General features: G+C 53.0%; 1 protein-coding gene across 12 annotated transcripts in view; it reads right to left on the reverse strand.

Moving 5' to 3' along the window:
* The window catches only part of MECOM (MDS1 and EVI1 complex locus), a 740,730-nt gene extending 728,700 nt beyond the window's left edge, over positions 1-12,030 (reverse strand). For 5 of the 12 annotated variants that reach the window (XM_060242466.1, XM_060242465.1, XM_060242469.1 and 2 more), the window contains exon 1: positions 11,988-12,029. In XM_060242466.1, coding sequence (XP_060098449.1) covers positions 11,988-12,024 — 37 coding nt within the window. In that variant the 5' untranslated portion in view covers positions 12,025-12,029. Of the gene's footprint in view, positions 1-11,987 lie in introns of all 12 variants that reach the window. The other 7 variants (XM_060242473.1, XM_060242471.1, XM_060242472.1 and 4 more) reach the window with 3 other exon arrangements.
* Positions 12,031-13,411: the final 1,381 nt, after the last annotated feature.

A 13,411-nucleotide genomic window follows, 5' to 3' on the forward strand; every position in this document is an offset into this window, starting at 1 on the left:
ATGAGTTTGACACCCCTAGTTTAGTGCCTCTGAATGTGGGAGTTCCCCTCAGTCACCATAGCTAGTAGCCACTGATAGATCTATCCTCCATGAATCCGTCAACATAGATAGAACCAGTCCTCAGATTCAGTGGGAGCTCACAGGAGCACAGCTCCTGAACCTTTCTGAGAGTTCCTCCTCCTCCTTCTGAGAGTTCCACCTCCTTGTCCATTGAATAGTATGTGCAGCTGCATAACAATCCCTGGATGAGTTCCACCACCTATTTTTTCTACAAAATGACCGCTGGATAGAACTGTCCATTGGTCTGACTCATGGTAAGAGAGTTTCATATATTATGTGTGCATGCAAATGACAAAGAGAGCGTTAAAGAAATAATATATTATGTGACATTGTAGACATCGCAAGAAAGGAAAAAGCAAGAGACCAACAAAATTTATGGCAGGGTATGAGCTTTCATGAATCACTGCTCAGTTCAAGGAAGGAACTTCCAGTGATATTAACATAAACAGTTTCCTTGTGGGAAGAGAATATAGAAGACGTGTAATATTCTTGCCATACCTGTTTGTTTACAGGTACTGAAGATGGAAAGTAAGGCAGCGCCTGGCTGGCAGCACAAGGTTTAAACAGCATCCCCCCATAGCCCTTCAAAGCCGCTGCTTACAAGCTGACTCCAAAAACTAAAAACTGAGTAGAAGATATTGGATTTATATCCCTCCCTCCACTCCAAATCTCAGAGTGGCTCACAATCTCCTTTATCTTCCTCCCCCACAACAGATCCTGTGGGGCTGAGAAGACTCTCACAGCAACTGCCCTTTCAAGGACAACTCTTGCGAGAACTATGGCTGACCCATGGCCATTCCAGCAGCTGCAAGTGGAGGAGTGAAAAACCAAACCCAGTTCTCCCAGATAAGAGTCTGCGCACTTAACCACTACACCAAACTGGCTCAGCTTCACACACACACACACAGCTCCCTCAGACAAAGAGGCCCATTTCCATGGGCAATCTGGAATCTATCCCTGATTTCCCCATTCATTACCCTGTCCAACCAAGCTAAAGCTAGACGCGAAGGAGAGGGGCTGTGGCTCAGTGGTAGAGCATCTGCTTGGCACGCAGAAGGTTCGGGACGGTGCTATGGTTTTTGGTGCCCTAGGCGAGCTGACCACTAGTGTGCCCCCCAATTTAAAAAAAAACAGAGAGTTGTAGGAGAAATGAAGAAACTTGAAACTATTTACATTTTTAATTTACAGGTTTTTAGTTTAAATTTTATTTTTAAAAAAAGAATTGTGAGATTAAGCAATAAAACTTGTGAGACTACTACTTGATCCTTTTAGTTGGGCGTGCCAGGGACAAGACCTTCGCATGACCCTTTCTACTTGATCCTTTTAGCTGGAGGTGCCAGGGACCAGACCTTGTGCATGCGAGAAAGATGCTCTGCCACTGAGCTATGGCTCCCACCGCATGGCTCTGTTAACCTAGAGCAGGGAGGATGAGTGGCAGCAGACAACTTCAACAGGAGCCAATTTTTAGAAACTGTAATTGGCTCTTCTTCAACTTTTACAATTGGATCATTTATCCCTGCTGGGCTCCGAGGAGCGCACTGCACAGGCACCATCCGCTTTCACGTTTCCTGGATCTGTAACTGACCTGAGGAACGTGAAATGGTCTGGGCAGCGTCTGCAATCCACGGAGCCTGCTTTCCATTGGGGAAAGCTAGGAGCACACATGCTGCAGATGGGGAGAAAAGGAACTTGGCAGTGCCCCCTAGGCCAGATGGTGCCCTAGGTGGCTGCCTACTTGGCCTACTCCCACACGCTAGCCATGGTTCCAGGTTCAATCCCTGGCATCTCCAGTTAAAAGGAGCAGGTAGCGGGCGGTCTTAAAGACCCTGGACAGTCGCTGCCAATTTGAGTAGACAGTACTGACCTTGATGGACTGTTAGTCTGAGTCAGCATTAGGCAGATAAAATGTATTTTGCATGTTCAGAAAACCTTATAGAGTGAACCTTGGTACACTCACAGCATCAAAACCCTGATAATCCCCAAAGAGCTAGGATCATGGGGGCCAACTCAGAAGGACCCTGCATACTAGAGGATATGGATCTAATCTCATGGTGACATGAGAAAACTAGGACAATCCATATTCCACTGTGCCGTCTTGCATCTGAATGATTCAGGGCTGCATCAGAAGCCATTCTACTATGATTTCGGTAGCAGACTTCTCAGCATTGCTGATACACCTTCAAGGGCATTGTTCCACTTGGGCATCCACTTCTACTGCACCCTGCAGCAACATCCGAGTCATTCCTTTCACTCACTACGACCTCTTTTCTTCTCCTTGACTGCATCCACTCAGCTAGGGCTGGGCACATGAAGCTGCTTTATACTGAATCGGACAACGCGGCCCATCAGTGTCCTTATTGTCCACTCAGACTGGCAGTGGCTTGCCAGTGGCTCGGGCTGAGGTCTTTCCCATCACCTACTGCTTGGGCCTTTTAATTGGAGAAACTGGAGATTGAACCTGGGACCTTCTGCATGCAAAGCAGAAGCTCTACCACTGAGCTGTAGCCCCTCCCAAAGACCTGGGGACACCTGGGAAGTGGACAGTTAAAGGACAACATCATCATGCCTTCCTAAGAGCAGGGCTCCAGCCTGGAAGCTCAGGCAGAGAAAGATATCCATGTGGGAGCAGACCTTATCTTTAGCCTCTTCCCAGAGCCAGTTTGGTGTAGTGGTTAAGTGTGCGGACTCTTATCTGGGAGAACCAGGTTTGATTCCCCACTTCTCCACTTGCAGCTGCTGGAATGGCCTTGGGTCAGCCGTAGCTATCGCAGGAGTTGTCATTGAAAGGGCAGCTTCTGTCAGAGCTCTCTCAGCCCCACCCACCTCACAGGGTGTCTGTTGTGGGGGGAGAAGATAAAGGAGATTGTAAACCACTCTGGGACTCTGATTCAGAGAGAAGGGCAGGGTATAGATCTAGCCTTCTTCTTTTTCCCATTAAGCATTCCCATCTTCTGGATGTTTATTCATTTGTTTTTATTTATTTATGCTATTTATAGTCTGCCTTTCTCACAGGACTCAAGGTGGATTACACAGGGTGAATCAGTACAATCCATAGAATGGGGCATTGAATAACTAATGCATTAGGATTTTAGAAGTCCGGAACCAACCAGAAAGAACTGAAATGTAAGATGTAAGAATTCACATGACACATTAAACAGCACAGAAATTACATGATAGGGATCCTACTCACAACATGCTCTACACAGCAGTTTAGCCCCTAAGCATTTATCCAGGTAAGTTTGAGAACTGTTTTGTACATTGCAACCCATTAAAAAGGGTAAAGGTAGTCCCCTGTGTAAGCACCAATCGTTTCCGACTCTAGGGTGACGTCACTTTCACAATGTTTTCATGGCAGACTTTTTACTTGTGCAGAAAAGTTCTCTTTGGGTTAGTACAGCTTGCAGAAAGTCAGGAGAGTGGAAGCTTTCTGGATCTCCTCTGACAGGTCACTCCACAAGGCAGGAGGCAACAGAGAAAGCACATGTACAGGCAGTTGTCGATTTGCCCATTTGCAGGCTGGGACCCACAGAAGGCCCTGCTCAGATGAGCGAAGCTATCATGGTGGAGCATAAGAGGAGAGGTGGTCCCATAAATAAATAAATGGGGGCAGGCAGATTATTAAGTCCACTGACTTTCAGCTGTCTCTAATCATCAGACACATCCCAGATTTACATCAAACGGGAAGAGGGAACCAAACAGCCTGAGTCGCTGGTTCTCACCATGTCTCTTGAAACATCCAGGTATGCCAGAAGTCACTCTGGTACCTCCTCAATTAAGTAAGGACCGAGCCATCCAACCCTCTTGCCAGGCGTGGGGAAAGCTCAAGCGCCTTTGTAGCGTTCACCTGCACTGCTCCCCAGTGCAGTAGAGTATGCAGGCCATGCACACACACATACATATACACATATCGAGTACACCAGCAGTGCATGCAGGACTTAGCTTTTGATGCGCCACCACTAAGCCATTTCAGGGTAGTTTCCTACGGTCATGAATCAAATCTTACACACACACAAAAGCTCCCCTACAACAGTGTTGTGTAGTAGTCAGAGAGTCAGACTATGATCTGAGAGATTTCCCATCTATGCACCACCCATATGCAGTTTTCCTTAGCTTCAAGAGGAGCCCTGGGACATGTCTTGGCCACATTGATTTAACTCATGACTCTCTTTCTCCAAAGGACTCAGACAAAGGGGAAGAGAGAGAGTGGACAGAGAAAGCTTTTTCTCCTTCTTTGGAACAGCCAAGGAAGAAGGTGGGCAATATGTACAGCACAGACAAAGGAAATACTTCCTTACACAACAAGTCTTTGAAACAATTTGTCACCAGTGGAGGTAGTTGTGTTTACAAGCATGGATTGCTTTTAAAAATGGATTCCTGGAGGACTGGTCCATCAGTGGCTACTAGCTGTGGTGATTGAAGGGAGCCTTTAGCAAACCTCTAGTGAAATATAAGGAGATAAAATGGGGTCAGACCTTGGCCTTTGTATCTTGTTTGTCCTGAACAAGAAGAACATAAGAAAAGCCCTGCTGGATCAAACCAATGGTCTATCTAGTCCAGCATCCTGTCTCACACAGTGGCCAACCAGTTCCTCTGGAAGTCCAGCAACAGGGCATAGAAACCAAGACCTTCCCTTGATGTTGCCACATGGCTCTAGGATTCAGAGGTTGACTGCCTCTGAACGTGGAGGTTCCCCTCTGAATGTGTGGGTAGTAGCCACTGATAGACCTATCCTCCATGAATCTGTCTTATCCTCTTTTAAAACTGTTTATTCTGAGACCATCACTACATTCTCTGGCAGCAAATTCTTAACCATATCTTAACCACTCTCTGTCTACTAGGATGTCCACCGAGTGTGACAGGATGCTGGCTTAGATGGCCGTATACATCAGGGCACCTCTTGTGTTCTTTTGTTGATTATAGTTGTGTTGGGTTTTTGATGCAATTTCACTTCCTGTTGTCCTGAGTTAATTAAGTGTTTGTATATGCATGCTGATGTTTAGCCAGTGAGTAGGTAGAGCCAATGAGAATGTTTGCACGTACTTCCCGCCAAGGCTAGGTGTCAATATGCATAGTGACCATTGAGGGAGAGCCCTAATAGGCTAATCCATATATTTGGGTGGTGGTCTAGGGGAAAACGTTTGGTCAGTTTTATTGCCCTTTGTGTTAAGCCCTTAGATCTCCATGCAGTTGAAGTTAGGACTCGAGAGAGTTGAGATGTAGTCTAGAAGCTAGATGGGATACTGAATCCTTCTTTGTTTTCTAGAAATCCCAGTCATACCTTTTCCTCATTAGTAAAGTCAACTACTTTGTTTCTTAAGCTAAACCGTGTGCCTGGCTGTTATACGTGGGTCTCTCCACGTTACTCTGCTAATAGTATGCTTGAACCCCAACAAGTTGAAGGGTAATGTTTACCATATCCTTTCAATGTATGTATGGTTATTACAGAAGTTGTGAGTGACCTCTGTGGTAATATAGCTAAGAACCAGGGCTTTTTTTGTAGCAAGAACTCCTTTGCATATTAGGCCACACCCTCCTGGTATAGCCAATTCTTCAAGAGCTTACAGGGCTCTTCTTACAGGGCCTACGGTAAGCTCTTGGAGGAATGGCTACATCAGGGGTGTGTGGCATAATATGCAAAGGAGCTCCTGCTACAAATAAAGCCCTGCTAAGAACTATGGGAATGCGTAGACAGTTATTCCAGATCAAATACTACAAGTTGGTGGGAGGCAGGGTTGAAGACTCAAATAAAGGGGAACCAGTTTGCAAATTCACTTCACACAAACACCAGGGATTCTGTGAACGATCTCATTTCCCTTCCTTCCCCCCCCCCCATTTTTTTCTTTGACTCTCAACCTTCTGAAGTGTATTCAATCCTCACCAGGCTGTTTATTTCCCTTCGGGTTAATTTACAAAGTCACATTTCCCCCTACTGGGTCTCTAGAGGAGAATGCAGATACCCATGCATTGACTGTGGATCACCTCATTGTGTCGTTTATGGGATGGGTGCAGAGGACAGCGGCTGGACTGTTGGATACAGCAAGACAAGCCTAGATCTGGCGTCACGTTCAGAGTCGCGCCCCTGTCTTTAAATCACATATTAAAGGGGAAGCGAAGTTACCACATCGGAACCACTTCTCACTGGGAAAGCAGGGGATCAAAGCATCAATAGTGAGAGATCTTAAATGCACACTCCCTGCCACAACAGTCCCTTCGCACCCCCCCCCCCACCCCGAAATCTGTGTTGTTGTAAGGTCATCCGCCCGTCTCCACTCTCCACTGAGTAGGCAGCTTAATATTAGCTATCAAACACATCGCTGTAATGTGATGTAAGAACGCAAAAAGAAGAAAAAAGCAGGAGAAAGCAGGGCCCTAGGATCTCACACTGTAAATAAGAGACAGACGAGGGAAGGGGGAGAGAGAGAGTAAATAAAGGAGGGGTCAATGAAGGCCACTGCGGTGAATCTTCTGTAGGGCCAGGAAGTTATGGTGAAATGATTGAGGGGTGGTTTGAAGGGAGAGGAGCAGGTGTTTGGGGGAAGAGTCCCAGGCGCAAAGATCAGGAAAGGAGACCCCCGCGCATCCTTAGGACCCCTGCGATCTTAGGCAAAGTCACTCCAAGTCTTAAGCACGCTGGAATCGATGGGTTTCGGCTGGAGTAACCCTGTCTAGGGGCATAAGTCTAGTGAGCATAAGTCTACTTTGTGAGCTAACGGTATTAAAGTAGTGAGCTGCTGCATCGATGAGTGTGCTCTGGGGTCCTCCTTCCTGAGCTAAGACAAAACTGTGCGAGCTGGAGGCTCACAATCTGTGCGCTGGCTCACGCTAACTCAGCTTCGAGGGAACACTGCCTAGGGGCTGCGTTCCAAAGCACAGGCTCACCCACAAGGGAATAAACGGCAAGAGTTGGACACCGCATTAAAGGGGGGGGGGGTTCCCCAGGGGGTGTGAAGCGCGCTGAGGGCGAGGGGGGGTGGCCGGCGCGTGTGCACGACTGCGGGCGGGACCTTTGCTGCAGGAACCAGGGGCGCCGCCGAATTGCGGGCGTTTGGCTGGGCCGAGGGAGATGGACACGGAGGCAGGCGATGCTGACGAAGTTTTCCCAGCTCGGTGAAGAGCAAGAGCGTCTCTTCCTCTCTCTCAGCCAGGCCCGCTTCTTCGGAGGCTGCTTTCTTAGAAAATGGGCAGCAAATGTTGGGTGGTTTGAGATTGTTGTTTAAAAAAAAAAAAAGCAGACTATTCGAATAGAAGAGCCCGAGGCGGGCACGAAGTGGCAGAGGTCAGAGGAACAGCAAATACCAAGATTTAGTCGAATAGCGGAATAGATTTAGAATAGCAACTCCCTAGAGGGGGGGCAGGAGTCTGGACATGTGAATCGTTCTTTCTGTTTAGGGGAGCAGCAGCAGGCCGGCGGGGGCGGCGGCAAAGAAAGCCCCCAAGACCCGGAGGGGAGTCCTCAATGGGGGGGCTCAAAGCCGCCCTTCGCGCTCCGCTTTTCACCCAGGGAGGAGTTCAGGTGATGCGGCGGGAGGGGGGGGGAGTGCTCCTCCACTGCTAGAAGGAGAGGGAGAAATCCTCCAGGACGCACATTACAAGGCGGGGGGGGGGGGGGGCTGCTGAAACCTGGGAAGGCGCTCGTTCGTTCTCCGAAAGGCGAAGAGAGAGAGATCTGGGCTGGAGGCTTTCCATCGCCCGTGTTTGTTTGGGGATTTTTTTTTAAAGAAGAAGAGGGCGGGGGGGGGGGAACCGGCGCTGAAGTGGGGAAGGAGCGAGAGACGCCTTTGCTGAAGCCCCCGCTTTCGGCCTTTTTTTCTGGGGCGAGCGCGGGCGTCGAGGCAGCCAGCCGGCTTGCCATGCAGCGCACCCCGGGCTGGGATAAGGGCTCTGCCTCTAGGCAAACTAGGCGGTCGCCTAGGGCGCTGGCCTGCCTGGGTGCCAAATTGGGTGACCCCCCCATGTGACTTGATGCAATGCGGGGGGGGGGCACCAGAAGTTCGCCTTGCCTGGGGTGCCAGACAGTGTAGGGGCAGCCCTGGATGCCTTGTGCGCCTCGGATGCTCGGGGGAGCCACACATCCCGCCCCTCCCCAGGCCTTTGGGGGGGCGTCCCTTAGGAGGGTCGACTCCAGCGGGCCCTCGAGCAGGTGTGGGGCCAGGCCGGGCCAGCGCGCACCCACGATCCTTCCCGCAGTCCTGGCCACTTCAGCTCCGCAGCTGCAACTCCAACTCCAGGCGGGTTAGCGGGACCTCGTGGCCAGGTGGAGTCGCCCGGCGCTGCCTTCCCTGGGAAGCGGGCCGTGGGCTGCCTTGTGCCGCCTGGTGGTGCGCCCTGCTCCCGGCAAAGAGGAAGCTCTTCGGGCCCCTCGGCTGAGCGCGCCCGAGCAATCCCCTGCGGGAGGCCTTCGCTTTGGGCCTGGATGGCGCCCCTCGCTCTCGAGGGCAAGGCCGGCCGCTGAAGGCAGAGGCCTCTCGGCGAGGGAGGGAGGGAGGGAAGGAGGCTGGTCGCCCGGCGGCAAAAGGCTGCCTTGCCCGGGATCCCGTCTTCCTCCAACCTGTTTTCTCGGCCTCCACCTTTGGCTCCTTTTCGTTTTCTTGCTCGAGGGAAGGCTTCGTTCTTGCCAGCGGGGCTGCTCTTAAGATCCCGCCCGAGACCCTCCTGCGTGTCCTGCAAGGGCCACTCTCGTGGGACAAGCCCCTTTTCGCCCAGCAACAGGTCTGGCAATGGGGACAAGGAACGGGGGATGCCGCTCGGAGCCAGGAGCTCGGAAGGAAGCCCGGCTGCCCTCGGGGACGCTTTTCCCCGCGAGAAGCGAGCGCAGCTGGACCGCCGAAGCATCCCCATTGCGCCCCGAGCAGCAAAGCAACCCCAGCCACGAACTTCGATTGCTTTTTTACAAAAAAATGATTTGTTCATTTTCGAAGTAATCTTTGTGGAAGTGGGGGATGCCCGCGAATTCCAGGGGCTCCGGGAGGGGGGAGTGGACTTCCTGCAAACTTCTGTCTCCCCCCCCTCAAATAAACGATTTAAATTTTACAAGGGTCTCCGACAAAACTGACATGGCACGCCAAGGCAAGAGAGGAAAACGGAATTTCGGAACAAAATTTTTATATTCTATTTTCCTTTCTTTCTTTTTTTTTGCGGGGGGAGAAAGAAAGAGAGAAAGAGAGAAAGAGAGAAAGAGAGAAAGAGAGAAAGAGAGAGAAAGAGAGAGAGAAAGAAAGAGAGAGAGAGAGAGAGAGAGAGAGAGAGAGAGAGAGAGAGAGAGAGAGAAAGAAAGAAAGAAAGAAAGAAAGAAAGAAAGAAAGAAAGAAAGAAAGAAAGAAAGAAAGAAAGAAAGAAAGAAAGAAAGAAAGAAAGAAAGAAAGAAAGAAAGAGAAAGGTCCAGCAAGTTCACATCTGAAAAAGAGAATTTTTTTTAATCGCACAGCTGCGGCGAACATCAGCCGAGTCTGGACCGCGCCAGAAGCAAGACCCCTGCTACTGGACTTTACACGCAATTCCTGTCGATAAGGAATCGGAAAAGGCAAGCGATCCGAACATCTGCCGCTTTTCCTTACACTTTTACACGCGCACACGCGCACAAAAGGAAAACTGACCTGTTTTCAAATTGAGCCGACTGGCTACATCTGCTTAAGCGGGGGGGGGGGGAGAAAAATCAGCTAATCAAAGGCAGGCGGGGGGAGGCAGAGGAGGGCTGCCCTGTGTCACAGAAAACGAGACAGTAATCCAATGAGATCTTATGCTCGACCCCTTGGCGTCCCCTCCCTGATTCCCCCCCCCCCCAAGCAAACAATCGCCTTTTAATGTCACGCAGCCTGTGGCATGTTTTTCTCTGCCATCTTTGCCCTTTCCCTGCCCCGATGGTCCATCGGAAATCAAAATAAGAGTCTTGAGAAAAATCAAATGCACCGGCTGAGCCTAAAGAGTGAAAGTAGATTTGGGGAGGCTCTTTTAAAAAAGACAGACAGACAGAAACAAACCCGCAAACAAGTTACTAGATGCGCTGTAAATCCCGTCCTAATACGATCCTCCGAGGCCGCGGGAGTTGGCGCAACTTCGCCAGCCTCAGTCGCGCAGCCCCGGTCCGCTCTGCGCCTTTTGCAGGGACTCCCTGCGCTCCGCGGCCCGGCCCGGCCTGTCCTCCCACCGTAAATCGGCATTAAAATCACCGAAGCAGACACATGTTGCATGTACGTTTCCACTAAAGCCCACGCTGGCAGCCGCCTTCAAGTCGCACTAGGCTTAGGACCGGCCGGCGGCGAAAACCACGTCTAGTAGCGGGAAAGGTGGCTAAGAGGACGGTGGGAAGAGGGGAGAGCCTGAAATGGACCTGACCGACGTGTTGGCGACTCGGAGAAGCCCCGGGGCAAGCACGGCCCAAGCGCTTCGGCCCCTTTCCCCCTCACCCGCGGCCAAACGTAACCGCGATCTCTACACCAATAAGCCGGAGCTTCAAGCTAAAACTCGAGGCTGGCCGAAGTGACCCTAGGAGCTGCCTGCCGCGCTATGTTCATTCAAGCGCTTTGGGTTTGTTTGTTTTAATTAATATACTGAAAATCACCAAGTTCTGGGTTCAAGAGGATGCGCCAGCAGTGGAGGATCGCAGCAGCGGGCCCTCGGAAGCGCGTGGCTGGCTATCCAAGCGCGGGCGGCGGAAGGAGGGAGCGGAGAACTTGGAAGGAAGCTCTTTTTCGCCGGGGAATTGACAACAACAGACCGACAAAACCGACACCGCTGCAGGAGTTTGGCGTCTCAAACTCAAACCCCTTTCCACCTCTACTGTTTTTCTGGGGCGAACAAAAAGCACGTTCGGCAAGCTGGGAAGGAAGAGCCCCGTCTCGTTTGGACGGATTCTTGCAACTTTTCTTTTTTCGTCTCCCCAGGAACCCACTTGAGGCTTCTTGCTCGCGGGTGGGGGGGGGGGGGTAAGGATTCGGCAAAGGGGGCCCTTCCGCGGACTGGGGAGCAAGAAGGGCTTCCCCTCCCACCTGCTCCCCAAGCCGAGTCAAGCAAACCAGGGAAGAAGCAGCGGAGCTCCCCCCCCCTGCAAACCCGCAGGCGCTTGAAACTGACAAGCCCAGCGGCTGGAAAGGCAGGCGGGCTCCCTCCCCCCCCCCCCCCGGCCGGGCTTTCCCAGGCCGCCATGAGCTGTTCCAGCCCCGCGGCCTCCCTCCTCCACGCCCTCCTTCCGCCTCCCAGAGTCCCAGCATCCTTCGCCCCGCAACCTGCCCTAGCAAAAAGCCGCCCCTTCGGCTGCTGCTGCCGCCGGCGCGGCTTCCTCGCCAGGGTCGCTCCGCTGCTGCGCCGTCCCCTGCCCGAGTCGCCTGTTCTTTCCAAAGAGCCGACAGCGCCCACTAGGGGCGCGAGGCGGCGGCGCAGCCTCTCCTACCCGCCTCCTCTCCCTCCCCTCCCCTCCCCTCCCCTCCCCTGGCCCGGCGAGCAAGTTACAACCAAGCGCTCTTTCGCCGCCGCTGAACTTTTGCTCAACTCTTCCGCCGCCGCCGAAGTTCACAAGCGATCTCTCCCCCCCACCCCCACCCCGACACCCCTTTCACTCCTCTCCGCCGTCACCCCCGGCAGGCAGGCAGGCAGGCAAACAAACAAACAAGCGAGCGAGCGAGCAGCGCCGGGCACAGCCCAGCCAAGCTTTCTTGCCCTCCTCTCTGCCTCGCAGCTCCGATCCGGCCGACTCGCGTCTCCCTCCCTCCCTCTTTCGCTTGGCTTGCAAGCCGGCGAGAGGGATCCGAGCCGGGCACCCAGGAGGGGAAGGAAGGGGGCAAGAGCTCGGCTGCGAGGAGGCGCTGCCCCAGAGCCGGGAGATCCCTCCAGCCAGCTCCCCCCCCCCCCGCCATCCCGGACGCCTCTGAGCAACATGGCAGAGAAGGAGGGTGGGGAGCGAGGAAGCCAATGGAAAGGGCGATTGCACCTACTTGTGGTTAGTTTCCGAGCTCTGCCTTTGGATCGCATGGTTGCCAAGTTCCCGGCCGGGCGCTGCTAGGATGGCGACGGGTGTGGGGGGGTGCCTGGGGGGGCGCTCGACGGAGGTGGGTTCTCCCCTCTGGCTTTCTTGTCCTCCTTTCTTTTTCCTCCCCCACTCTTTTCTCTCTCTCTTTCTCACTCACTCACTCTCAGCCCAAAGCTCGCTATCTCTCCAGCATTGTCAGTTTGGACACCTTCGCACATGCGCACCGGCGGCTTCTCCGGCTTACCACCCCCCCCCCCCCCCGCGCGCTCTCTTCAACATCTCCCGGGCGCTGCCAAAAAAAAAAAAAAAGTTTGGCGCGATCTTTCACTTTTGGACTGGGGGGGGGAGGGAGAGATCTGCTCAGAAGGTGGTAGCGAGGCAGCGCGGAGGGAATCCTCCCTACTCCCCGCACACCTTCTTCCTTCTCCCGGTAAACAGGGCAAGAAAAGAAAGTGAGAGGGAAATTGACAGGAGAGAGTCAGAAAGATGCCGACTCCTCAGCTGTGAAGGATCTTGCGGGTTAATTACGGGCGTGTTAATGACTTGTCCTAAAGACCCTACGGTTTCCTCTCCCCCCCCCCCTCCTCCGGCCATCCTTTTGCACGCCGACTGTTTTTCGAGCCCTTACTCGGAAGTAAGGCTTATTCCGAGCCGACCGGCTCGCAGCTAAAGGGGGCAGCGGCTTCTAACTCCCCCGGTGATGCGGGGAGGCAAATGGGACCGAGACGCGGGGGTGGGAGGGGAGTTCCCGGAGCTGTGCACCAGAATCGCGTCTCTCGGAGATGCAGCGGCCGGGGAAAGGAGAGAAGAGTCAATATTATTGTTCCGATTTCTTTTTTGGGGAGCCGAGTCGGCCTTGCAGCCTAGAGCCAGGTCCCCTTCGCCGTCTCCGAGGCGGAGGCTTCTGGGGGCGGGGGGGGGGGTGCAGCGAAATTGACCCTGCAAGTGACCATTCTTCCAGGGACACCCTGCTCTGTGGTTCCGGGGGGGGGGGAGATGACCTTGGGGTAGAGCGGGAGTTGACTAGAAGAGTCAATATTATTGTTCCGATTTCTTTTGGGGGGTGGGGGCTTCGATCCTTCGCTCCCTTACGCTGGAGTGGCTTCACTCTGTTCTCGACGCTGCGGGTCCCTCTTTGCCCGGGCAGGCGGCGTTCCACGTGCCTTTAGCGACGGTCGCCCCCCAAGCCTTGCGCAAGTTGGCGTCCCGATCCTTCCAATGGAAAGGAAGGCCCACGGATTTCCCCCCAGGACCCCACCCGCCTTGGGGGAAATAACGCCCACTGGACAGAAGCCGTGGGTGGGATTCGGGGGCTTGGGATGGATGGTGCCCCCGTGGCCCTCGCATCTGGGATTTCAGTGGATCATTTAGCCCGGAGCAACTGCCTCG

The sequence above is a fragment of the Heteronotia binoei genome, chromosome 6 (assembly GCF_032191835.1).
Source record: "Heteronotia binoei isolate CCM8104 ecotype False Entrance Well chromosome 6, APGP_CSIRO_Hbin_v1, whole genome shotgun sequence".
Classification (NCBI taxonomy): domain Eukaryota; kingdom Metazoa; phylum Chordata; class Lepidosauria; order Squamata; family Gekkonidae; genus Heteronotia; species Heteronotia binoei.